The sequence below is a fragment of the Myxocyprinus asiaticus genome, chromosome 24 (assembly GCF_019703515.2).
Source record: "Myxocyprinus asiaticus isolate MX2 ecotype Aquarium Trade chromosome 24, UBuf_Myxa_2, whole genome shotgun sequence".
In the NCBI taxonomy this organism is placed as follows: Eukaryota; Metazoa; Chordata; class Actinopteri; order Cypriniformes; family Catostomidae; genus Myxocyprinus; species Myxocyprinus asiaticus.
In genome coordinates, this window is record NC_059367.1 from 12,859,259 (window position 1) to 12,883,845 (window position 24,587).

Consider the following 24,587-nt stretch of genomic DNA (forward strand, 5'->3'; position numbering starts at 1 on the left):
AAAAAAAAAAATGCTTGATAGGTCTAAAAAAATGACAATCTTACAAAAATCTTACAAATGAAATCACTTTGACATTGGCAATGGCAATAAACACTCTCCCAATCAGACACACACACACACACACCCATACACACATATTAATGATCCAATCTTTCTAAATGCCAAGTACTGGTAATCCTTGGCTGGAGAGATATCAAAGAGAAGAAAAGGTTGCCGTTAAACAGTCACAAGCTCTTCAGCACCAGATGCCTTTTATTCACACTCTTTTACTCTCCATCTTTCTTTTCTTCCTCTTCGTTCATCTCTCCAGCTGCGGCGAGAAACACTGTGGGGCCAGAAAAATCCCTGGGACAAGTCGTCTGGTCACGGACGGCAGAGCCCTATCGGACGGCCCTATTCTCCCCGCCACTTTCCTGACAAACATTTGCTCTGAGGCTTAACCGCAGCCCCGCACTCGGGTTTGGGAATGCCAATCAGAGGAGGAGAGCAGGGCCCGGGCCAAATAGTGGAAGGGTACGTTCCCTGGGAGCCTCCAGGCAAAGCGAGAGCCTTTGGCAAAGACAAACAAGGGGACAGCACTGAGGGACTCTCTCTCTCCTTCTTTTGCTGCTTCTATTGATATGCACAAGCAGAAAAGCAATGGCTGGTCTTCAGCAAAGACAAAAGATGGGTAGAAAAAGAAAAGATGGAGAAGAGTCCTCTCCATATGTGGCTGCGAGGGGGTGAATGGGAAAAAGAAGAGAGGGGAGATTGTGAGAGCTCTCTGTTGCTGTTTTGTTGCATTTTCACACAGGGCTTCGGTCTGAAGGCCACAACTGTAAAACAAAACAACTTCTCTCACCTGTTAGTAACTTTATAAACGAGATGTTTGTGAAGAAAAGTGGTGGATCCCCACTGAGCTTTTCTTTGCCGTTTGTGGTAAGGGAGTATATATACACTTTAATTTTGTTCAAGGGATAGCTCTACCAAAAATAAAAATTCTGTCATCATTTACTCACCCACATGAAGCTCCAAACCCTTATGACATTTTTTTCAGTGGAACACAAAACGAGGCAGTATGTCTCAGTAACCAATCACTTTCACTGCATTTTTTTTTTTGCACAGCACTATAAAGGCCCAAACATACTCTACGCAAGTAAGTGAAAGCAGATGCACCTTGCTACGCAAGCTCGATTTCACACGTCGTTGCGTTGTGAAATGTGTCAGCGCTCAATTCATATTGACAGTCGTTTTGAGAGTCATATGGGTTTGGAGCAACATTGGGGTGAGTGAATGATGACAGAATTTTCATTTTTGGGTGAACTATCCTTTTAATAATAATAAATGTTCCCATCCAAAATGAGAAAAATTCTGTTCTCCAAAGCCAAAGCAACTAATTAACTCTCCAGCTAACTAAATTAACTCTCCCAGCTACTTAAAGTAAAATGCAACCAATAGCCATTACAAGGCATTCTCTAACAAAAACAGTAATTCGGTTTTGTATCACATGCAATTTGTATCTCTTAGGACAACAAATGTTCTCTCTCCCCCTCATTCCCCTCCTTGTTAGGATAAAGAAACAGAAAGCCTGAGGATCAGGACAGTCGGGGCCGCCGCGGACTGTTTGATTCAGCTTTGTCCAGCCACTCGCTCCCCTACCAAGCCAACAGCTTCACTTCCTGCGCCTCTTTTCTCTTCCCCGCGGGCTCTGCTCTTCAGTTGTTGTAATCCCGGCAGAAACACTTAAGGTTCACAGTAGGTGCTCATCAAATCCATCTGCTGAGGGAAAGAGCGCGCTCACCCATCTCACTTTAATCTCTTCAATTAGCACCATTACAAACCTGTCAAGTAGTCTGATTACTGTAATGGTGACCAAAGCCATAAAGGCGGCAGTTTGAAGAGAAGGGGATTCTGGGATTGCGTGGACAAAGCAGATGGGGAAAAGCGTTTCTTAGGAGGCTTCTGATGGCTTCTGATTCAAGTTCAACCTGATGATCCATGTTATCGAGCATAACTTGAGAATGTCCCAAAGAGCATCTTGTGTGCTTCAATGAAGGTAAAGAAATCTTACCTTTTTGTAGATAAGTTAATATGGTCAATAATACAAATGTAAATTTCTTTTACTTTAATATTAAAAAATTAAATATTTCTTTCATTTTACCTTTTCACTTTATTTCTAGCTTAAAAATAAATTTTCAATGTGGACCCAGACTTTTTAACCCCACTGTATGAATTGAACTCATAGGAACAAAAGTTCTGAAAAAAAAAATTCTCGTAAAATTCCTTTTCATTTTGAAACAATATCTATTATGAAAATCGCTATAGAAATAAACGAAAAAAACATTTATCCATGACGGCAGAGTAAAAAAATATTTTTGTTTTTCCTATTTCACAAAGTGCGACACAATCAATAATCAATTTGATCAACTTTTGTCACTTCAAGCTCACCAGATTCTATCCTGAGGTAGATGCGTCATATCTTAAGTTACTCAAGATGACTCAAGTTTTAAAAACACAAAAAAGAACAATCACAGATGTCTGTTTCTTCAAACTGGCACTGCACAATCCCAACATGACTCCCCCAGCACTGAGGGAGGGGTTCAAGTGGCCCTGTCAGTCCACGGGGAGCTTGTTACACTTGACGTGAAGCGAGCTACCTGCTGTGAATAATTAATGGAGCCATTTCCAGAAAGCTGTGCGTAGGTTACTGGGGCAGGCTGAGGAGAATGCAATGGAGTCGGGGAGGGGTCGTGTATGCACAGAATGGAGCATTTGGGTTTTGTGTCCCACACAAACCAACCTCAAATACAACAGTGTATTAAAAAGGAGAGGGATGAAAAGAACGGCATCACACAGGTCTGATGGGAGAGAGAAAGGAGCTGATGAGCCACAGGGGGGTTTGTGCTGCTTGGTATACTGAGCTCTGATTCTAGCAGACACTGAGATGAGTAGAAAGATGAACAAAAGACAGGGCTCTTTCTGCAGTGCATTAATTAAGCAATAAGGTATGAGAATTCATGCTATATTGTTAATTTAATCACGGCTAAAGAATTTGAAGGCACAATGTACTTTTGCTGTGATTATATTCACAATACCACATCACCGTATTGCTTTTATGAAATGGTTTCTACATAACAGTGCACCAAGTTTGTTGTGTGTTTACATGATATGACTACACAAATATTTGAACTTAAATATCGATACATGGATCTAAAGTATTAATACAATATCATGAGAAAAAGTATCGCGATATATTGATATCTGATGGTATTGACACAGCCGTATTTTAAAGCTTCAAGGAAAATTCTGGGTTCAATACAAGTTAAGCTCAATTGACAGCATTTGTGGTATAATATTGATTACCACAAAAATTAATTTGGACTTGTTCCTACTTTTCTTTAAAAAAAAAAGCAAATATCTGGGATACAGTCAGGCACTTACAATGGAAGTGACTGGGGCCAATCCATAAACATTAAAATACTGACTGGTTCAAAAGTATAGCCACAAGACAAACAATATTCGTGTTAACATAAAATTGCTTACCAACCTTTTCTGTGTAAAGTTATCGCCAATTTTACAATTTCGTTGCCATGACGTTGTAATATCAACAAATCCTAAACCCCTAAAATGACTGTAACAATGACGATTTAAACAACTTTACAGCTCAAGTAATAACTTTTAACAGAAGAATTCATTTAAATGCTTTTATAAAATTAGCAGCTTCACATTTCTACCTTTAAAAATTGGCCCTGTTGACTTCCATTGTACGTACTTCACTGCAACTTCGATTTTTGCTTTTCTTAAAGAAAAGGATGGACAAGTCAAAATAATTTTTTGTGGTAATCAAAATTATGCACAAATGATGTCGATTGAGCTTAACTTGTATTGAACCTGGAATATTCCTTTAAAAAGGACCCAAAAGTATCACACAAGTATTCCAGTAGTAGACTTGTGCATCATGTTTCAGTATTTTCACTGAAAAAATACTTACATTATTGTATGCCTTTAGAAAACTTGGAATATGATCCACAAATATGGAATACTTTTTTACAAAGCTCCTTTGTAAACTTTTAAAACGCATTATCTATTATGCATTATCTGCATTATCTAACTTTTAAAGTGGCACTATCAACTGCCACTGTATTAAAAATACACACAAAGATATTCATTAAAACACCTCCTTTCGATTTCTGCTTTAGAAAAAAAGTCATACAGATTTGTAATGGCATGCGGGTGAGTAAATTATGGCAGCATTTTTATTTTTGGGTGAACTATCCTTTTAATAATTGACCTCTATGGGTGTTGCACAGTGATATACACAGCATCTAAGCGAACAAGTGTTTTGCATCATAGCTGTCATTGCACAATGTGTTTTAGCATGGCAAAAAAATTTAGTACTGACCAATCAGCATCCAAGACAGTAAAGATCCATTTGATTAGATATATCTGACTCGCAAAAAAAAAAAAAAAAAAAAAAAAAAGGGTTTCCAGAAAGAGGCAATAGTTAGCCCCCACTACACCCTGCCATGCTCATAACCTGAAGACAAATTCTTCAATCTGATATATACAGTATTCAGAGATATTCATGGAGTCAACAGTTTCATGGACGTTCTGGATATCAAGAGCTGAGAGATAATTAGTTTTGCCTCAATGTAGACCATAATCATTGTGGTAGAGATAGTACCAATGAGGACTATTATTTTAGCATGTAATAATTAAATTGACACCTCGCCTAAAAGAGGGAGAGACGTTTTTAGAGAACATGGGCAGAACGACAGACTCAGTGGAGAGACAGACAACAGGTGTAGACAGACAGACAGACAGAGGGGCAAGGTGATAGACATATGTGTGGTTGTCTCACCTCCTGGATAGTTTTGCTGGCGGGGAAGTTGAGGCTGTAATCTCTCTGTGCTTCACGGTGGCTAATGACAAGCAGGTAGTTCTGATTTGACGACCCTTGCTGGCCACTGCTAAATGGCGGGAAGGACAGAAAGGGGAAAACAGAAAGAGAGAAGAGCATTAGAGTTCAGCGGTGGACGAGCTGGGGCTTGTCTCCGTTTCCCCAGGGCCTCCGGGCTTAAACAAGCCTGTGCTACCCCACTGCTCGGCCCCAACCCTACTTTCATTCACCTTCAACATCCATTGGGAATGCAGGGTAGATCCAGGGCCACTGTACATGGACCCTTTTCACATTTCCGGGTTTGGAACACGGAGATAAACAACAGTGGGGTAAACGTTGTCTACAGCTCCAACAACAAAAGAAAAAACTCACTATTATGTTTCCACGACTTTCCAAAAGAGGAACAAAATAGAAAGAAATTACGGCAATCAGAAGAGAGAAAGATGACAAATTTACTGTCACGCCCTTAATGTAACAAAGAATAATGTTCTACATTGACACTATATAACACAAAAATTTAAAATATACAAAGTTTACTAGATTTATGCTGATAAATAGGGCAGAAATGTATCATTACAGGCTGTGAAAAGGGTCCAGTGAGCGGCAAATGCTGTTGGTTGTTAACTGTGCCCTATCAGAAACAACAGGGTCTTTCTCTAGGGGACATTTACTGGCCTGGAAAGCCGAATTCTCCATTGGGCTGAATTCAAATTGAGACATTTCTTTCATCTTACTGGTATTCTTTTTATTTCTAATAATTCCAAAGATTTGTCCTAGAGATATAAATGGACATCAGCCCCTGCAATCTCTAAAATATAGTTAAATAAAAAGTCTTATTCTGTGATCATAAATGTGATGAGTCCCATCTGTTCAATCGCTGTCAGCACTAAACAAGTAACATGTACCATATGACCATGCACTCATTTATGTTCGCTTTAGCAGTGGTCTAACAATACACAGTGTATAGTTAAAAATATGATAAAAAAAAGATATGTGACCTGGTCCATCATTTTGAGTCACTCTGACCCAGAAACGCATTTTGAGTTTTATGTACTATAGTAAGAAGGAATGTCTTAGCTAACATTCTTGTAAAGTGGTAACACTTTACAATAAGGTCCAATTCATTTACATTAGGTATCATGAACTAAATGAACAAATATTTTTTTACAGCATTTATTTATTATTTGTTAATGTTAGTTACTAAAAATACAATTGTTTATTGTTGGTTCATAGTGCATTAACTAATGTTAACATAACTTTTGATTTAAAAAATTTATTACATTGAAATTAACATTGACCAAGATTAATAAATGCTGTTAAAGAATTGCCCATTGTTATTTCATGTACTAATATTGTTTATTAATGTTAACAAATGGAACCTTATTGTAAAGTGTTACCCTTATACTATATCATTATGTTTCTACACCTACTTTCTACTGTTATCAAGACAATCATTTACTGATATAATGATTTCAACAATTTCCTTTTTATTTCAGTGCATAAAACTCTAAATGTTTTTGGGGATAAAATGATGGAGCAGGTCACATAAGTATTATATGCTCTTTCCAACCGATGACATCACAGTAAAGTAATCGTCATCGTTACTGGCCATTGACCAATCAGAGAAATCATCTGGGCTGCTGCAGCTCTTTCCTAATTCTATGATACATCTCCACCACCATGGCCATCTGGAGTCAATCTTATCGATTGGGGCTAAGAGGTGTAAACGTCACACAAAGTGACAAGAGGGCTTGTGGTGCTCAAACACTCCACCATCAGCCTTGGAGCACTGACCCAAGAGCAGGGTTTGAGATTCATGGGAGCCATGCTGATGGGTTTAGAGGAGAGAAGACCTCGTCTGATGACAAATGATGGGGGTTAAGTAGCGCTTTAAGCAAACGCTCCGTCTGTGTGCGTGAATATGAATCAACAGCTTAGAGACGAAACTGCCGGCTAATCAGGGTTCGAACGAAAACAGCCAGGAAGAAGAGAGTCTGGGAATTAATATGTAACGCACACATTAATTATGCAACCGCCGCCTTAATCTGAGGAGCTTTGGACAAGCTTATGTTAACAGAGGACCAAATTTACTGTAATGGCAGCTTATTTACATTGACTAAAACTGTGAAATCAATATGTAAATGTAATGTTTGTTGTAGCTAGCGATGAAGATTGAAACGGTGGCCTAGGAGAGGATGCATATGTGATGCTGTTGAGAGTGGAAAAACAAAGCTACAACAGATTCATGAATACAGTTTATGAACGGGGGTGGGGGTTAATTGGGGTGTTAAGACTGTCACCAAAAGCTAACGTTTAGAGACATTTTACATTCTGATACAATTCCTTTAGATTGAATAATGTGAATGACTACAGGTAAGGGTGGGCAAAAATATTGATTTAATTATTAATTACAATCCTCTTTTGAATGCTCTGTTATAGATTCTTAAAATACCAACATCTTAACCTTTTTTACCGAATGTTTAAATATTTTTGCTAAACAATGATTATTACATTTGCTAAATAAAAATGTAGTTCAGTCAGTACTGTTCACAGCAGAGATTTTCAGTCAAGCAAAATTTTAACTGTAAATCTCAATTCTACTTGTAACCAAAATATTGCTACCGGAATTGATCATGAGAATTGGAATAGAATCGAGATCTCGGAATTCAAATGTAATCAAGCTATCAGTGGTGATACCCAGTTTTAACTAAAAGGGTCAAATTATTCAGTTATTTGCAAAGAAGAAATAATACAATTATAAATAAACAGGTCAAAAGATCAGTGTTTGCATTTCCAAACCAGATCATGTCCTTTCTCAGCAATCATTTTTGGAAATACGATACCTCACATATTAATAAAACAAATAACTAAATACACTAAATATATCAATATAAAATACAGCAAAAATATAATCTAAAATCAATCTATGTCCCAATTAAGATGTGAGCCAAGTTAAAAGTGAACTGAAAAGTTATTTTCTCAGAGAGTTCAACTTGTTTTCTTCAGAGTTGAACTTTTCTCTCTGAAGATTAGGCCTAGTCTAGAGCATAAGGTTCATCTGTAGAAGCTTAACCAGGTTCAGCCCTCTGTGGTCCTAACAGCACCTGGAGCTGACCCCCCTAAACTCACCCTAAATGCTTCTCCACACCACCGGAGACCCCAGAAATAGAACGTCACTGGCTGTTATAGACAGAAAATAAACCACTGTGTTAATAATGAACAGATTGGTTTCATTCAGAGAGAAGTCTGCAGACTTAGAACCTTGCAAAGAATGAGACTTTATTAACGTCCCTCCGACTCATTCCTAGCAAACGCAGGCATGAACACTCAAACACATGGTACCAATTTCTGTATTTAATCTCGTTCAAATTCCAAATCTGTGTGTGTGAATTGGGTTTATAGCAAAAATGCCACAGAATGTGACAATAAATGCCCCTAAAATTGAAAATGTGGTGGCTAAAAAATGCCCCTGTAATTATTTTATTTGTGACATCTGATATATTTTTTAATAATTTATTTTAGGCCTAAGTATACACATTCTGGAATAAAATATGAGCTAATGTTGATTTTGTAGATAACTGTTAATTTGATAGATAACAATATTTAGACTTTTTTTATTATTATATTTAGTCCTTCTAGTTACTCTAGAGTGTACATTTCAATAAATTAAATTGAAGTATTTGACATAAAAGGATGACATATTATTTGGTTAGAAATCAATATGGCGTCATAAAGAAAAATATCAACGTAAAAAAATCAACTCTAGGGGGCAAACACTGCCCCTTAATGGAAATTATGATTTCTTTTTTTTATTTATTTTTTTATCCCCTTTTCTCCCAATTTGGAATGCCCAATTCCCACTACTTAGTAGGTCCTCATGGTGGCGTGGTTACTCACCTCAATCCGGGTGGTGGAGGACAAGTCTCAGTTGCCTCCGCTTCTGTGACCGCCAATCCACACATCTTATCACGTGGCTCGCTGTGCATGGCAACGCGGAGACTCACAGCACGCGGAGACTCATGCTACTCTCCGTGATCCACGCACATTTTACCACGCACCCCATTGAGAGCGAGAACCACTAATCGCGACCACAAGGAGGTTACCCCATGTGACTCTACCCTCCCTAGCAACCGGGCCAATTTGGTTGCTTAGGAGACCTGGCTGGAGTCACTCAGCACACCGTGGATTCGAACTCGTGACTCCAGGGGTGGTAGTCAGCGTCAATACTCACTGAGCTACCCAGGCCCCCGAAATTATGATTTCTTAAACAATCACCACAGTATATAAAACAAACATAACTTCTCCTTTTACCTCCTCAATATATTTTCCTCATATGCTGCTTATTCAAAATGTTTTTATTTTTTTCTTCTTCTCTTTGCTTTGCCTATTTTGATTTTACAAATTTAAGTACTAATTGCAGTAAATTTAAACTGTTTTTCCTTTCTGCCAAAACCAGCAGATTCCTCAGGCCCCCAAGTCTCACAGGAGACCAGATGCTGAAAATGAGATAAATACCAAATGCGCACTGACTCATTTGCTCATTTGTATTTGAAATAGCAGAAGTTCAAATTAAAATAACCTTAAACACACACATCTCCTGGAAGCAACAGAAATAGATGATTCGTTTTAAATTATTCATAAAGTTCAATTATTTATGCTGGAGATTAGGAGTTTGGATACCTCCATGAGAGAGAGAGGGAGAGAGAGATAAGAGCTTGGCTCATCACTGGATTTCTGTAACTAACTTGGACGGAGAGTCTGTCTTGAAAGCTCCAAAGCCCGTACCGTATTTGCATTCAAAACAGAGGGAAGAAATTGAGGCAGGCAGCAGCACAGTATGAGGATGGTTTTGATTAATATGTTTGGATATGTTGTGCTGAGGTATGCTTTGCAGTAATTGCCTACAGTGGCTTTTATTTGTTGAGTATTGTCCCATTGTTCACTGCCTGCGTCCAGGCCACAAGGAGACTCCACACTTTAATTTAAACTAAAATAGAAGTGGAGAGAGTCCATCTTAAATACAGGTCCAAAAGTCTGAGACCACATTGAAAATCTGGGATTCAAATCCTAATTTGAACCTAAAAATACATTTAAAAAATAAACAAGAAATATAATTTAAGATTCTGCACTATTTCTAGGTTACTCATTAAATGAGTTTTAGAATAAAATGCTGATAATGTGATTATAATGGGGGGGGGGGTACTGTATTAGAAAAATGCAATATAGAACTATTTACACAAGTGATCTAAGACTTTTGGACACCACTGTATAGACTTGCTGCATTAATATAAAATTCAATAGATGTGTGGTCACAAATGTATGTATTTTGTCTATTTTACAACTGCTTAGAATGTGGCACATTCAATCAGATTTTAGAACCAGAGCAATTTGTTTTATAAATAGCATTCATCATTTCACACATAATTGTTTTTATTTTCAATAAGGTTATATTTGATAAGAGTAACTACATTAGCTAATGTGTACTAACAATGAACAATACTTTTCCTGCTTTTATTCATCTTGTTGAGTGCTGATTTCAACATATACTAATGAAAAAGTAATAACATTAGTTAAAGGGATATTTCACCCAAAAATGAAAATTCTCATCATTTACTCACTCTCATGCCATCCCAGATGTGTATGACTTACTTTCTTCTGATGAACACAAACAAACATTTTTAGAAAAGTATCTCAGCTCTGTAGGTCCTCACAATGCAAGTGAATGGTGACCAACATTTTTAAGCTCCAAAAAGCACATAAAATTAATCCATAAGACTCCGGTAAATCCATAACTTCAGAAGTGATATGATAGGTGTGGGTGAGAAACTGATCAATATTTAAGTCCTTTTTTAATATACATTCTCCTCCCTGCCCAGAAGGTGGTGATATGCACGAAGAATGCAAATCGCCAAAAACAAAAGCAGCATGTGGAAGTGAAAGTGGAGATTTATTGTAAAAAAGAACTTAAATATTGATCTGTTCCTCACCCACACCTATTATATCACTTATGGATTTAACCACTGGAGTCATATGGATTACTTTTATGCTGTCTTTATATGCTTTTTGGACCTTCAAAGTTCTGGCCACCATTCACTTGCATTGTATGGACCTACAGAGCTGAGATATTCTTCTAAAAATCTTTGTGTGAAGCAGAAGAAAGAAAGTCATACACACTTGGGATGGCATGAGGGTGAGTAAATTATGAGAATATTTTCATTTTTGGGTGAACTATCCCTTGAACATTAGTTAATATATTATGAACTAAAATTAACTAAAACTAAACAATAGCATATTCATTATTTAACATTAACCAAAATTAACAAGTGATGTTAAAAAATATTGTTCATTGTTCGTTCATGATACCTAACACGTTTACTAATGTTAACAAACAGCCCATTTTTGTACAGTGTTACCAATTTTTCTTCTTTTAGCGTACTAAATCACCCAGAAACACTGATACACCAATAGTATTCTCTCCAGATTTAAAATGTATTTAAAGATGCCTTTACAAAAAGCAGATGAGACAACAGCATCAGCTGTAAGCAAAACTGCCCCTGTGAGAACACCAGTACAACAGGAGCAAGGTCTGTGGAGGAACACTTCACTCTCTCTCTATGACAGTTATTTATAAAGGCAGCTAACAGCTTGTCTGCTCACCCTCCTGGAAGCCCTCTTCTCACTGCACCAGGAGAGGACAATCACAGGCAACAATGGGGTCACACCTAACTAACTCTCTCCCTCTCTTTCTCTCCCCTACTTTGACTCCTCGAAAATAGTTTCCGGGAGATAATTAGAGCCCGCCACCGATGACAAGCTCTAGTAGGTGCTGAATATTAGATATTGTGCAATTTAGAGAGAGAGGTGACAAGGGTCTCAGTGGCACATCACCTGCCCGATTGGGAAAATGGAGAAGCTGTCAGAATTACTTTAATATCTGTAATCAGGACAGACCTCTATGAATGTGGTACACAATACTGCCCTACAAAGGCAAAACAAGATAGCAGATAAGTGCAGATAGCTTCGTTGCAATTTTGTTTTTATGTCACAATGTGCCGCTCACATCCAGTGTAGACACGGAGTGGGTTGTTTATAGTTTCCAAGCAGCATTGCAACTATAGAATATAGAATATCAAAACAGTTAATATTAAAATGCGGTGCAGTCTTATCTTTTCTTTATTCCATCCATCAAATTCCAAATAAAAAACAGAAAATAATCAAATGAGATGAACCCCTAATCTACCCTATATGTTCACGTGGCATGTCACAGTAATGTAGATTTTTGTTGCAATCTCCAAAAAGAAAGAAAGAGAAAAAAAAAATCTGACTTTCACAGATGCAATTGGACCAAATGAAATGCAGGCATTTGACAAGGTGCCAAATAACAAGAGAAAAAAATGGAAAAATAAAGTGTTAACTTGTTTTGGAGGGTACTGTTATCACAATGTTAGTTTACAGCCCATTAAGCCCTTTGCTCAAATGTTTTCGCACTCTAGAGTACAGTGTCCACACAAACTGACAGAGATGCCAGTTTAAAGCCAGCCGTTCCACGGCATCATCATCACCTCCCGCAGGGCCTTACAGCAGTGCTAATCAACACACATAATTACACACACAAACACATGCACATCAATATTACAAACACACACAGCCCTTTCTATTGAAGTTACTTTAATTTATAACTTTTGAATCACACCGTTCCTGAAAAATCTCTTGCTAATTTAAAAATGACTGATTGGGTGAAGATCAGCTATGTTTTCTTCTAACCATTGTGAATGCAATATAAATCACCTCTTCTGGAACATACCTGCTATGCGATTTTTTTTTTATTAATGTACAGTGCGATTTAAATGTCCAGTAATACCTGTAGTGAAAATGCCTCTATTTTGCAATTTTTCACTATAATTCATATTATCAGCATAACAATTAGAGTGAAAGGTTTAACTGAACAAATTTCTTACTATTAATATGTACCCCTCTTGCTTTAATGACAGCATGCACTCGAGCTAGCATGGTCTCCAAAAGTTTGTGCAAAACCTGACGATCCATGTTATGCCAGCATGATTTTAAAATGTTCGAAAGGCCATCTTGTGTGCTTCAATGGAAGCAAGGAAATCTGGCCTTTTGTACAAAAGAGGTATCAAGGTTAAATGTCACAAATTTACTTACATTTGATTAGTAACCTAGAATTATTGCAGAATGATAAATATTTAATCTTTCTTTGTTTTAGACATTTTAGAATCCTCAAACTAAGATTATTTCCAAATGTAAATTTTATTTTGAATTAATCAGTGTAGATCTATTCTATAAACATAAATAAGCAAATAAATAAACACTTAAATACATGAACAAAGGGAAGCTGCCACCTGACCAAATTAATTGGCTAAAGGCTGCTTATGCAGTGCTCAGGGCACAGGCACAGTGGCAAAACGTGGACATACACCACCACCTAGTGGTGAGCCGGTATCTTCTCAACCCTGAGAATATAACGTCAGCAAGCTCATCTAAATGGGATTTTGTAGTAGTGAGAACTCTGACCGTTAAAAATAGCTGGTGCCCATATATTTGCAAGTGTCACAGAAACAGATATAGGCACCTTCGAAAGGTGGGTCTGCATCCTGTAATAAACACTGACTGTGAGAGTGCAGAAAACTCTATGCTTTGGAGAAGAAAAAACTGATAATGTACTGAACTCATGTGGCCTGTTGGTAAAATTGCATACAGACGTACCTGCTCTGGCTGGTGCTGGCTGAAGGTGCAATATCAGGGGTGAGCACATACAGGCTGTTGTTCTTGGGCAGGTGTAAACTCCTAAGAACCATCTGAGAGAGAGAATCAGGGAAACTATATTTGTGAAGTTGCCAATTTACTAAACTTTCTAACTTACAAAAGCTACAGCCTAATTCTGAATAGATGTGACTTTATGAAAATACAATTGCTCGCTAATAGTTTCTTAATGCATTAACTAATGTGCACATATACAGCTTTAAATGTTAAAAATGCGTGTTAAAATTAACATTAGCCAAAAGTGTAAAATTATTCTTCATTGTTAGTTCATGTTAACTAATATTAACAACAACAACCTTATTGTAAAGTGCTACTAAAATAATAATAACTACAACTGATAACCATTAACATTTACCATAATTTTTCAAATTCACCAAAGTTGTGAATTAGGTTTAATCTGAACACCACAAACTGACCAATGGCCAATAACGTGATTTCTGCACTACTTACACTATCAGACACGTCTCCACTCTTCCAGCCTTTTAACTGCATTTTAGACACAGGCACCTGTAGCTCAGTCTCTAAAACCTGTTTAATTTCACCTGCAGAGAGAGATAGAGAGAAAGAAAGATTAAAGGCTAACTGCAGTTCGACACATCACCACAAGAAGGCAGTACATATCTAGTTTACATAGGCTGTGGGTACCAGTTTATTTCACACAGTGGTACTCCACATTAGCGAGCTCAGGAGACAAGTTGACAATTTCTATTGTTTGTAAATGCCACATTTTACAAACATTACCTTCTTCCATCAAACCTTTGTGCATGTTGGAATATGTGTACTAGTTATACTTAAAGGAATAGTTCACCCAAAAATGAAAAATTCTCTCTTCATTTACTAACCCTTTCTTCTGCTAAACACAAACGAAGATTTTTATAAGAATATCTCAGCTCTGTAGGTCCTTTCAAAGCAAGTGAATGGTGGCCAGACCTTTGAAGCTCCAAAAAAGCATATAAAGGCAGCATAAAAGTCATCCATAAGACTCCAGCAGTTAAATCTATGTCATCAGAACTGATATGATAGGTGTGGGTAAGAAACAGATCAATATTTAAGTACTTTTTTACTATGAATTCTCCTCCCTGCTCATTAGGTGGCAATATGCATGAAGAATTCGAAAACCCAAAAACAAAAGAAGAATGTGGAAGTGAAAGTGGACATTTATAGTAAAAAGGACTTAAATATTGATCTGTTTCTCACCCACACGTATCATATCGCTTGTAAAGAATAAAAGTAATTCATATAACTTCAGAGGATTAATATGTCTTCTTAAGCGATGCAATCGCTTTGGGTGAGAAATGGATCAATATTTAAATCCTTTTTTACTTTAAATCCCCACTTTAATTTTCACTTTTAGAATGTGAAAGTGAAAGTGGAGATTTATGGTACAAAAGGACGTAAATATTGATCTGTTTCTCACACACACCTACTATATCGCTTCTAAAGACATAGATTTAACAACTGGAGTCATATGGCTTACGTTTATGCTGCCTTTGTGATTTATGGAGCTTAAAAGTTTTGGCCACCATTCACTTGCATTGTATGAAACTACAGAGCTGAAACATTCTTCTAAAAATCTTCGTTTGTGTTCTGCAGAAAGAAAGAAAGTCATACGACATGAGGGCGAGTAAATGAGAGAATTTTCAATTTTGGGAGAACTAACCCTTTAATAAAGTAAAGAAAGGCATCGTTCTGTTGGGGCTTCGTTCAGGAGTGGGTTTGGTTATTAGCAATAATGAATAATTATCACAGATAATTATTAATTATTAAAATCAATAGAACACTGATTAGAATCAACATTAGCTTATTAGTCCTTCAAATCAACAATTATCAAAGATAATTATTCATTATTAAAATCAATAGACCATTGATTAGAATCAACATTAGCTTAATCCTTCAAATCAACAATCATCAAAGATAACTATCAATTATCAAAATCAATAGAATATTAACAAGGATTAATATTGCCAGGGCACCACCCTGGAATCAGGGACTAATAACCAGACAGTATAGCAGTCTCAATATAGGATTATTCAATTAGAAAAGTTGATGTCCGGAGAACAATGACATTCAAAAGGTAAACAATGAAGGCCTGAAACCGAGCACTGACATCCCCTGCCAGCCCTTGGCACAGGTGCATGCAGAACAATACCAAAACACTTTTCTTTAAACTATAACAAAGTTTATTGATGCAATAATATCAATTAATAATCAATACAATGCAGTCGATAAACTTCCGACTTCCAACTATAAACTAAATTGCAACATGATTAGATATGGTAACAGAAAAGCCTATAATACATGAGAGGAGGGTAGGTGTATGTGTGTTTGTGTTTGTGTGAATGGGTGTGTGTGTAAGTGTGTAAGGAGAGGAGTGCACAAAATGGCGGGCGTGGCTCTCATGGAGAATACATCACACGAGGTTTCCGGCCAGAGAATGTGGCCGTGAATGTGGGCAGAGAGACTGGTTAATGGCGTTTGCCTATTTAACGCATCTCCACTGGTACAATAACTTAGCGACAAAGCTGGGCTCTATCACAAAGTTATCTGTTCGCCAAACGTGTGCGGGTATGCTTGTGAGGGGTCGTGTGTGTGCGGTTAGTACAAGAGAGAGAGAGAACAGGGTGACAGCACCGAAGCCGGTTTAGCGATCGTGGGAGAGACAGCAATGGTTAGTTTTATCACTCAGAGACACGGTGAACGGAACGTAATCCGTCCGCCACGGTCATTGGTTCTTTAATGGATAAACTCAGTGTACCGGTCTCACCCACGATGGTGGAAATGCACAAACAGCCCAATGTGTTTGGATGACAACACAGCAAATCTCATTCATGGTAACAATAAGTTACTGTAATACCTTGAGTATTATTAGCAGCAATGAGCGGACTTGGCGGTCTGAAAACTGTACAAGCAATAACCTTGACACAAGAATAACAAACTATAATAATCTATCTCTGCCCAGATGTTATCCTCTTACTTGAGTGTGAGGATATGGGTAGAATGTGTGTTCATCCATCGTTTGACTCAGACCCGGTTCCTTGAAGCTCAGGTGATGATGGGAGGCCATTTCCTCGTGCGTTTCAACCAATAGGAGTTGCGAGTTCGATCCTTCAGAATTTCACAGCTAGGTGTAAAGTGAGCACGGCTTGATGGGATCTGTAGTCTGTTTGGACTCCCTTTGCTTGATTTTGGCGGCTGATTCTGTGTTATCAGGATTTGAGTGTTCCTACAGGCCTCCATCAGGCTTTACGACGGTGTGTAGGCCTGCCTCTGTCTCCTATCTGAGCAGATAAGGGCCCAACATTCCCCCCTTTGGTCTGAAGAGTTGGTTGTTGTCCAGCGTCTTTAGAGCAACTGAAGGGCCAAACAGTTGCTATAGGTTAACAGTAACCTGTGGGTTACGCCGTCCGTGTCTTCCTGATAGAAATGAATACAGTTGCACAGGCCATATAGTTCATAGAGTTCAAAGAGGCTTTATCGTCTGGGCAGAGACTGCGGCACATCTGGGCATAGAACTTCTACCTAAATCTAAAACTACATTCATCACACATGAAGACAAATATTCCAAGTTATAGGTAGGCACAGCATTAACCTTAACACAATCCTTTGCTGTTATTTTGTCATAACACAAAATCATAGTAGAACCTGACAATGGATACTAGGACCAAAACGTTAGAGGAAAGGGGTTAGAGGAAAGGAAAGGAGGGTTAGAGGTTAAAAGGCTTATCCTTGGAAATGACTGGGGTTAACCTGTGGGATGGGCTCAGACTGGTGTGTAAAACGCAGCCAGTCTGGCCTGTAGGTTTTGAATGTATCTGTACATGGCGTGTGCAATAATTGCTGTGATGATCCAACCACTAAGGAGGAGCCCGAGGGTGACCAGACTGATAGGATGTTCTTGGTAAGATGACAATCTGCTTATGTGACTAGGAAATATAGTGATCAAGCCAGTCGGTTTGAGACTGAACTTTACTAATTTCATTCCTTCAGCCTGAAGCTGCTGTTGAAGGGTGTTGTCAATGATGAGGTTGTGACCTCTAAATGCGTCCATGATCTCAAATGAGATGGAGGACAATATCGTCAATGTGCACGGTGGCTCCTTGGTGAACCGTTAAGAACACCGTCTGATTTGGAAGCATTAGTTTAGTGGCTGTATCATGGCAGTCGTATGAGATTAGAACTTCGGTGGCTGGTGTGTTAACAAGCCAGCGATTGCCTGCTCACTCTACCTTTGTCTCTGTTCCTTCATCTTTGACAGACATGCTACCTTAACACTTTTGTTCAGGGGATTCGGCTCTTAGGCCGCAGAGGTAGTTAGTTGCCGCTCAACAAAGGGGTTGCTTGGATAAACCCAAAGAATGTCCTTTGTCTTGGTACACATGCTTAAGTTAGGGAGAAGGTAGAGCGAGGGGTCCTCATCGTGGTGGTGTTGGTGGTGTTTTGAGGTGAATGTGTGTTACCTCCCCGAAAACCAACATTCTATACAGACATCAGTCTGTATATATTCTGCCTTTCTGATGGGTAGATTGAGGATGAATCCTATTTTGAGGTTCTGAGGATTTACATAGATTGGCATTGCACTGCCAAGACTATATGCCAAATGTATCTGTGAAGGTTGCACAACGGAGGTAGTAGCAGATCTAAGGATTTGTTCGACAAGGTTTAGGGAGACCAGATAAGCTGGAATCCTTCCACCACACAGACTGTTGACTGAGGAGCTAATTTCCTTGATGAGGTCCTGCATTAGATCTCTAACGGTATGCACACAAGCTATGTCTTCTCTGACAACCTCTGACAAAGTCCCTAAAGCATGCAAAGAGTTACTGAAAAGAGCAGAGTGCAAATTTATAGTGACTATAGTACCCTGAAGGGTTTTACCCAGGCCCTGTAATTTTTCTTATTGGAGGAGGAGTCTCTGTTGCATTTCTGGCATTTCCTAATTGAGTTCACCCATGTGCCTTTGAAGCGCACTGATGCTGACAGAGTTGGCAGCTGAGAGAACAATGGAGAACAGTGACTTGATTGCGGATGCCGTGGCAAGCAGGCCACCAAGAAATCATTTTGGTCATGTCTGGCTACTGAGGTCCTCCTCAGTCAACAGGAATTTCTGCAATTGTTCAAGGGTGTGAACATGCTTGGCATGTTCAACTGTGTCATGCATTTGGGTTCCGCTTAGCCTGCCTTCAGTAAATCGTGGGGATAGGCGGATGTGTTTGCAGTATACATCCTAGGGATCTAAACGTATGTAGATTCTCTGGGTGTACAGGTTGCAACGGGTGATCAAGAGGCCAGATGTCCCTCTTTGGACAATGCCGGTCGGCGGGCTGAGATCGACCACATCACTGGATAGGGCGACTCGTAGGCTGAGGAGAATGCCGAGGATCTACAAGACTTTTATCCTGAAAAAAACTAGAGTTGATTACTGTATGAAAGTGGAGTGGTACTAGGAGTTAGTGCATGCCAATAGGATGGGTTGAGGCATGCAGCTATCCTTATGGCGCTACTGTGGTGCGTCTTCTCCCCTTTGGAGTGAAAACAGCTTGAAGAGCTTAATCTGATTCAAATGGACCCATTTGTATGCTGGTGTTTGGCTTGGTTTTGAGGCCCTGATGCAGTAGGCTACTGGTGAGAGCTTTCCCACTATCTCGAAGGGGCCTGACCAACTTGGTAGGAACTTTTTAGAGATTCCTGCCGGTTTGGTGAACCTGAAATAGAGTACCTTGTCGCCTAATTGGTACTCGCGGTGAGAAGCTTTCCTGTCATAGTAGGCTTTGGATCCCTTGATGCTGGCTTCCAAGTTCTTTTGGGCCCACGTGAATGTGGCTCGAAGATGGTCGTGCAGGTCCATCACGTATTGGTGTGCCGTATAGGCGGTTACAACGCTGACGTCTTCGGAGCAGTACAGAAGGTGTAGCGGAAGGGTAATTTCTCTTCCAGTCATTATTTCGAATGATGTGACTCCTGTGAAATGGTGCGGAGTAGACCTAATGGCCAACAGCACCAAGGGGAGTTTCACATCCCAATCTCTGCCATTGCTGTTCACATACTTTAAGCATGTTGATAATGGTGCAGTTGGCACGTTCGACCTGCCCAGATGACTGGGGATGATACGGGATGTGGAAGTTGACTTCCATGCCTATGATTCCGTACATGGTAGTCATGACACTTGAGGTGAAATGGGTGCCTCGATCCGAATCAACGGAGAGGGGTAGCCCCCAGCGGCTGAACACATGGTTCAGCAGCAGGACTGCAGTTGTTGTGGCTGCGTCGTTAGGGGCAGGGAGGCATTCCAGCCACTTGGTGAAAGCACAGATAACCGTGAGGAGGTGCTTTTTTGGTGAGGACTTGGGGACTCGTCCAATCCAATCCACCTGTAGGTGGGACCACGGGAACATGATCCCTCCGGTCTGGAGTGGGGCCCAATCCAGTGGTCTGGATGGCTGGAACTGGCTACAGACCAGGCATCCTTTGGCATAGGAACAGGTGTTGCGGGGCATCGGTGGCCAATAAACGACTTGCTGGAGGGTCTTGAGGGTGGCCTTGTAACCATGGTGGCCTTCATGAACGTGGGCTAACACCACTCCCCTATGATCTGTTGGGACAACCCAGTGAGCTGGTCCCTGGTCGGTTTAGGTATAGACCAACAAACCTTTCTCCAGTTTAAGACATGGCTGGTTGCGAAGGAGAGCATGTAGCTCCTCCGACACACATGGTGGGGTTTGAGAGGCCCCTTGTGTTGCAGGGTTTGCTACCCTCTGTCGGACAGTTTGGATGGCCGGGTCTTGCTCCGTCCCAGATGCAGAGTCTGTGGGCAGGTCTGCGGGTCTTCTCGGCTTTCTTTTGCCTGCCGACGGGTGACTGCGTTAACCGCACATTTTTGGGTAATTGGAAGCAACTTGTCTCAGAACTCCCAGCCATTTTCCACGCCTAGCTTGGTTAGATGACTGGCTTCGTCATTACTGTCTTTGTCAGGACCGGAGGTTTGGGAATGACCTTTTTCCAGTACACTGTAATTCCCAAGTCGGTTGCAGCCAGTAAGAGTTCCGAGTGCTTGACTTCCTTGTTTCTCACGTTCCTCATGCCGTTCTCTTTCTATGTGGAAAAATGAGAGATAAAAGTATAAAGAGCATAGTTTGAGTCGGAACAGATCGTCAGTTGCTCAACAGTTGGCGGCTTGCTGAAGCGTAATGAGCACTGCTGCAATCTCCACGTACTGGCTTGTCTTATTGCCCAGTCGGTAGTAGTTTGGTTTGTCGATGTGGCGGTTGAACCAAACAATACCGGCACCCGTCTGAGTCTGATTGTCATGGCGGAATGAACAGCCATCCACCTAGACCCTTGGGAGGTCTGCGCAGGTATTCTCATCATAGTAACGATGATTTGATGGGAGCAGCGGAGTGGTGACAAGTAAGGATTCTGGGCTCGGTTGCCCTTCACAATCACAGTGTTGGCATTCAGCCAGCCCACTCGAATGTTTTGTCTTTATGAAATAGTTCCGTGAGGGGTCTGGCCATCTCCGCATATTCCTCGATGAACTGTCAGGAGTAGTTGCAGGCACCTAGGAAGCTTCAGAGTTCTGACAAACCTGTCGGAGCTTTGATGTCACGGATGGCTCAAACTCTCCCAGCTTGGGGTTCGAAGCCATCTGCACTCACTCTTAGACCCACGTACTCAACCTTGGTGCAGCACCACTGGCCCTTGGCTAGTGCAAGATTGGCTCCAGCAAGATTGGCTCCAGCGGTGGAGAGTCGGTTAAGTACATGTTGGATCTCGGTCAAGTGTTCCTCAAAGGTCTGGTTCCTCATGAGGATGTCGTCCACATAGATGAGGTTACCGTGGGCAGCGGCGTCACTCATGGCCTTATGGAGGAAGATATTGAACTCGGCTGTGGAGTTCGAATATCCAAATGGACAACGGTTCCAGGTGTACTGGCGGTTACCAAAAGAGAAAGCCAGCTTGGCAAGTTGTGAACGAAGTCAATCGTCAAACAGAACCAAACTCTGAACTAATGATTCAAGTCATTACTTTGGATTCATATGCATACACACTATGACAAAAATGGCACATAGGATGCCTCACATGGGGCACCATTAATGTTGGGGCTTTGTTCAGGAGTGGGTTTGGTTATTAGCAATAATTATTAAAATCAACAGAACACTGATTAGAATCAACATTAGCTTATTAATCCTTCAAATCAACAATCATCAAAGATAACTATCAATTATCAAAATCAATAGAATATTAACAAGGATTAATATTGCCGGGGCACCACCCTGGAATCAGGGACTAATAACCAGACAGTATAGCAGTCTCAATATAGGATTGTTCTATTAGGAAAGTTAATGTCCGGAGAACATCGACATTCAAAAGGTAAACAAAGAAGGCTTGTATCTGAGCAGTGACATCCCCTGCCAGCCCTTGGCACAGGTCCATGCAGAACAATACCAAAACACTTCTCGTTAAAGTATAACAATGTTTATTGATGCAATAATATCATTTAATAATCAATACAATGCAGTTGATAAACTTCTGACATCCAACTACATTTACATTTATTCATTTGGCAGACGCTTTTATCCAAAGCAACTACAAAATAGAAATACATTGTTTTTTGGGGGTTTTTTGGGGGATTTTCCCCCTTTTCTCCCAATTTGGAATGCCCAATTCCCAATGTGCTTTTAAATCCTCGTGGTCGTGTAGTGATTCGCCTCAGTCCGGGTGGCGGAGGACGAATCCCAGTTGCCTCCGCTTCTGAGACAGTCAACCCACGCATTGTTGAACGCATTGCCATGGAGACACAGTGCGTGTGGAGGCTTCACGCCATCCACCGCAGCAACCACGCTCAACTCACCACACGTCCCACTGAGAACGAACCACATTATAGCGACCACGAGGAGTTTACCCCATGTGATTCTACCCTCCCTAGCAACTGGGCCAATTTGGTTGCTTAGGAGACCTGGCTGGGAAATACATTGTTCTTAAGGAGACAGTGGTATGAAAAGTGCTGTATTACAAGTTTCACTAGCATCAGAATAGCAGTATTCAAGACAGATTAAAGTGCAACAAGAATTTTTTTTTAATTTGATTTATTTTTATTTAGTGACTGGTTAAGTGCTCATGGACAAGATGTGTCTTTAGCCATTTTTTGAAGACAGAAAGTGAGTCAGCTTCACAGATGGAGTTGGGAAGGTATTTCCACCAACGTGGCACGATGAAACCGAAAATCCGTGAAATTGTTTTGGTGCCTCTTTGTGTTGGTACAACAAGGAGCCGTTCCTTAGCCGACCACATGCTTCTGGTGGGAACGCAGCTCTGCAGAAATTATTTTAGGTATGCTGGAGCAGATCCAGTGACTGTTCCGTATGCCAGCATCAGAGCCTTGAATTTGATACGTGCATCAACCGGCAGCCAGAGAAGAGAGTGGTGTAAATTGCGCAGACATACTGCTGCATTCATTTGCATCATTTGCAGGGGTCTAACTGCACATGCAGGGAGGCCTGCAAAGAGAGCATTACAGTAGTCCAGTCTAGTTATGACAAGTGACTGAACAAGTTGTGTGGCATGTTCAGAGAGGAAGGGTTTTATCGTCCTGATATTGTAGAGTGTAAATCTACATGATCGTGCTGTCTTTGAGATGTGGTCTGTGAAATTTAGTTGGTTATCGATGGTTACCCTTAGATATCTGACAGTTTTGGAAGGTGGACATGTAGTTTACTGTAGTTGAACCCAGCTGTACGATGATGTTGTGTTCAACTGCAGGGTTGGCTGGAAAGGAGTTCAGTCTTGTCTGGGTTAAGTTGCAGGTGGTGTTCCTTCATCCAGGCCGAGATGTCTGCCAAACAGGCAGAGATTTCGAGCAGTCACCGTGGTGTCGTTGGGCTGGAAAGACAAGTAGAGCGGTGTGTCATCGGCGTAGCAGTGGTAAGAGAAACCATGTGCTTAAATGATGGGTCCCAGTGATGTTGTATATATAGAGAAGTGGGCCAAGCACTGAGTCCTGAGGTACCCCATTAAGTAGCTGATGTGACTTGGACACCTCACCTCTCCAGGCTTCCTTGAAGGACCTACCTGAGAGATAGGAATTAAACCAGTCAAGCACAGTTCCTGTGATACCCAGAGTAGAGAGGGTGGAGAGTAGGATCTGATGGTTGACTGTCAAAGGCTGCAGAAAGGTCCAGTAGAATCAGGACGGATGATCTGGATCCAACTTTCACCTGTCTCAGCGACTCAGTGACAGAGAGTAGGGCAGTCTCTGTGGAATGTCCAGTTTTGAAGCCTGACTGATTGTCATCCAGCAGCTTGTTCTTTGAGAGACAGGCAGAGATCTGATTGAAAACTGCCCTTTCAAGTGTTTTCGCCATGAATAGGATGAGAGACACTTGTCTGTTGTGTTCTAATTGTGTGGGGTTAAGTGCAGGTTTTTTCAGTAGCGGGGTTACTTGAGCCTGTTTAAATGTAGTGGGGAAAATGCCTGTAAGTAGAGATGTATTAATTATGTGTGTGAGTGCAGGTAGGATGGATGGAGAGATGGCCTGGAGAAGGTGGGAAGGAATGGGGTCAAGGGAACAGGTGGTGGGGTGGTTGGAGAGGAGGAGTTTAGAGACCTCAGTGTCAGTCAGAGGAGAGAACATAAAGACAGAAGAGCTGCATACAGGAGGCTGGCGTTTGACAGGGTGTGGTGCTGAGAATGTATTGTTGAGGGCTGTAACCTTATTAGTAAAATAATACTCTAAAACAAGTGAAGCACTATTTATAAACACACTAAAAACTACGATAGTTTTACACACACTAGACAAACAATTACAAACTAAACAGTAACATGATTAGATATGGTAACAGATAAGCCGTGGTCAATGGTTCTTTAAATGGATAAACTCAGTGTGCCAGTCTCATCCTTGATGGCGGTACTGCACAAACAGCCCAACGT

General features: G+C 40.4%; 1 protein-coding gene across 2 annotated transcripts in view; it reads right to left on the reverse strand.

Annotated features, from left to right (window-relative positions):
* Nucleotides 1–24,587, reverse strand: part of LOC127415252 (FAS-associated factor 1-like) — a 131,519-nt gene that overhangs the window by 75,768 nt on the left and 31,164 nt on the right. Inside the window, exons 5-7 of one of the 2 annotated variants that reach the window (XM_051653927.1) lie at nt 14,114–14,205; nt 13,607–13,698; nt 4,841–4,946 (exon numbers count right to left, since the gene is read on the reverse strand). In XM_051653927.1, coding sequence (XP_051509887.1) covers nt 4,841–4,946; nt 13,607–13,698; nt 14,114–14,205 — 290 coding nt within the window. Of the gene's footprint in view, nt 1–4,840; nt 4,950–13,606; nt 13,699–14,113; nt 14,206–24,587 lie in introns of both variants that reach the window. The other variant, XM_051653926.1, reaches the window with a different exon arrangement.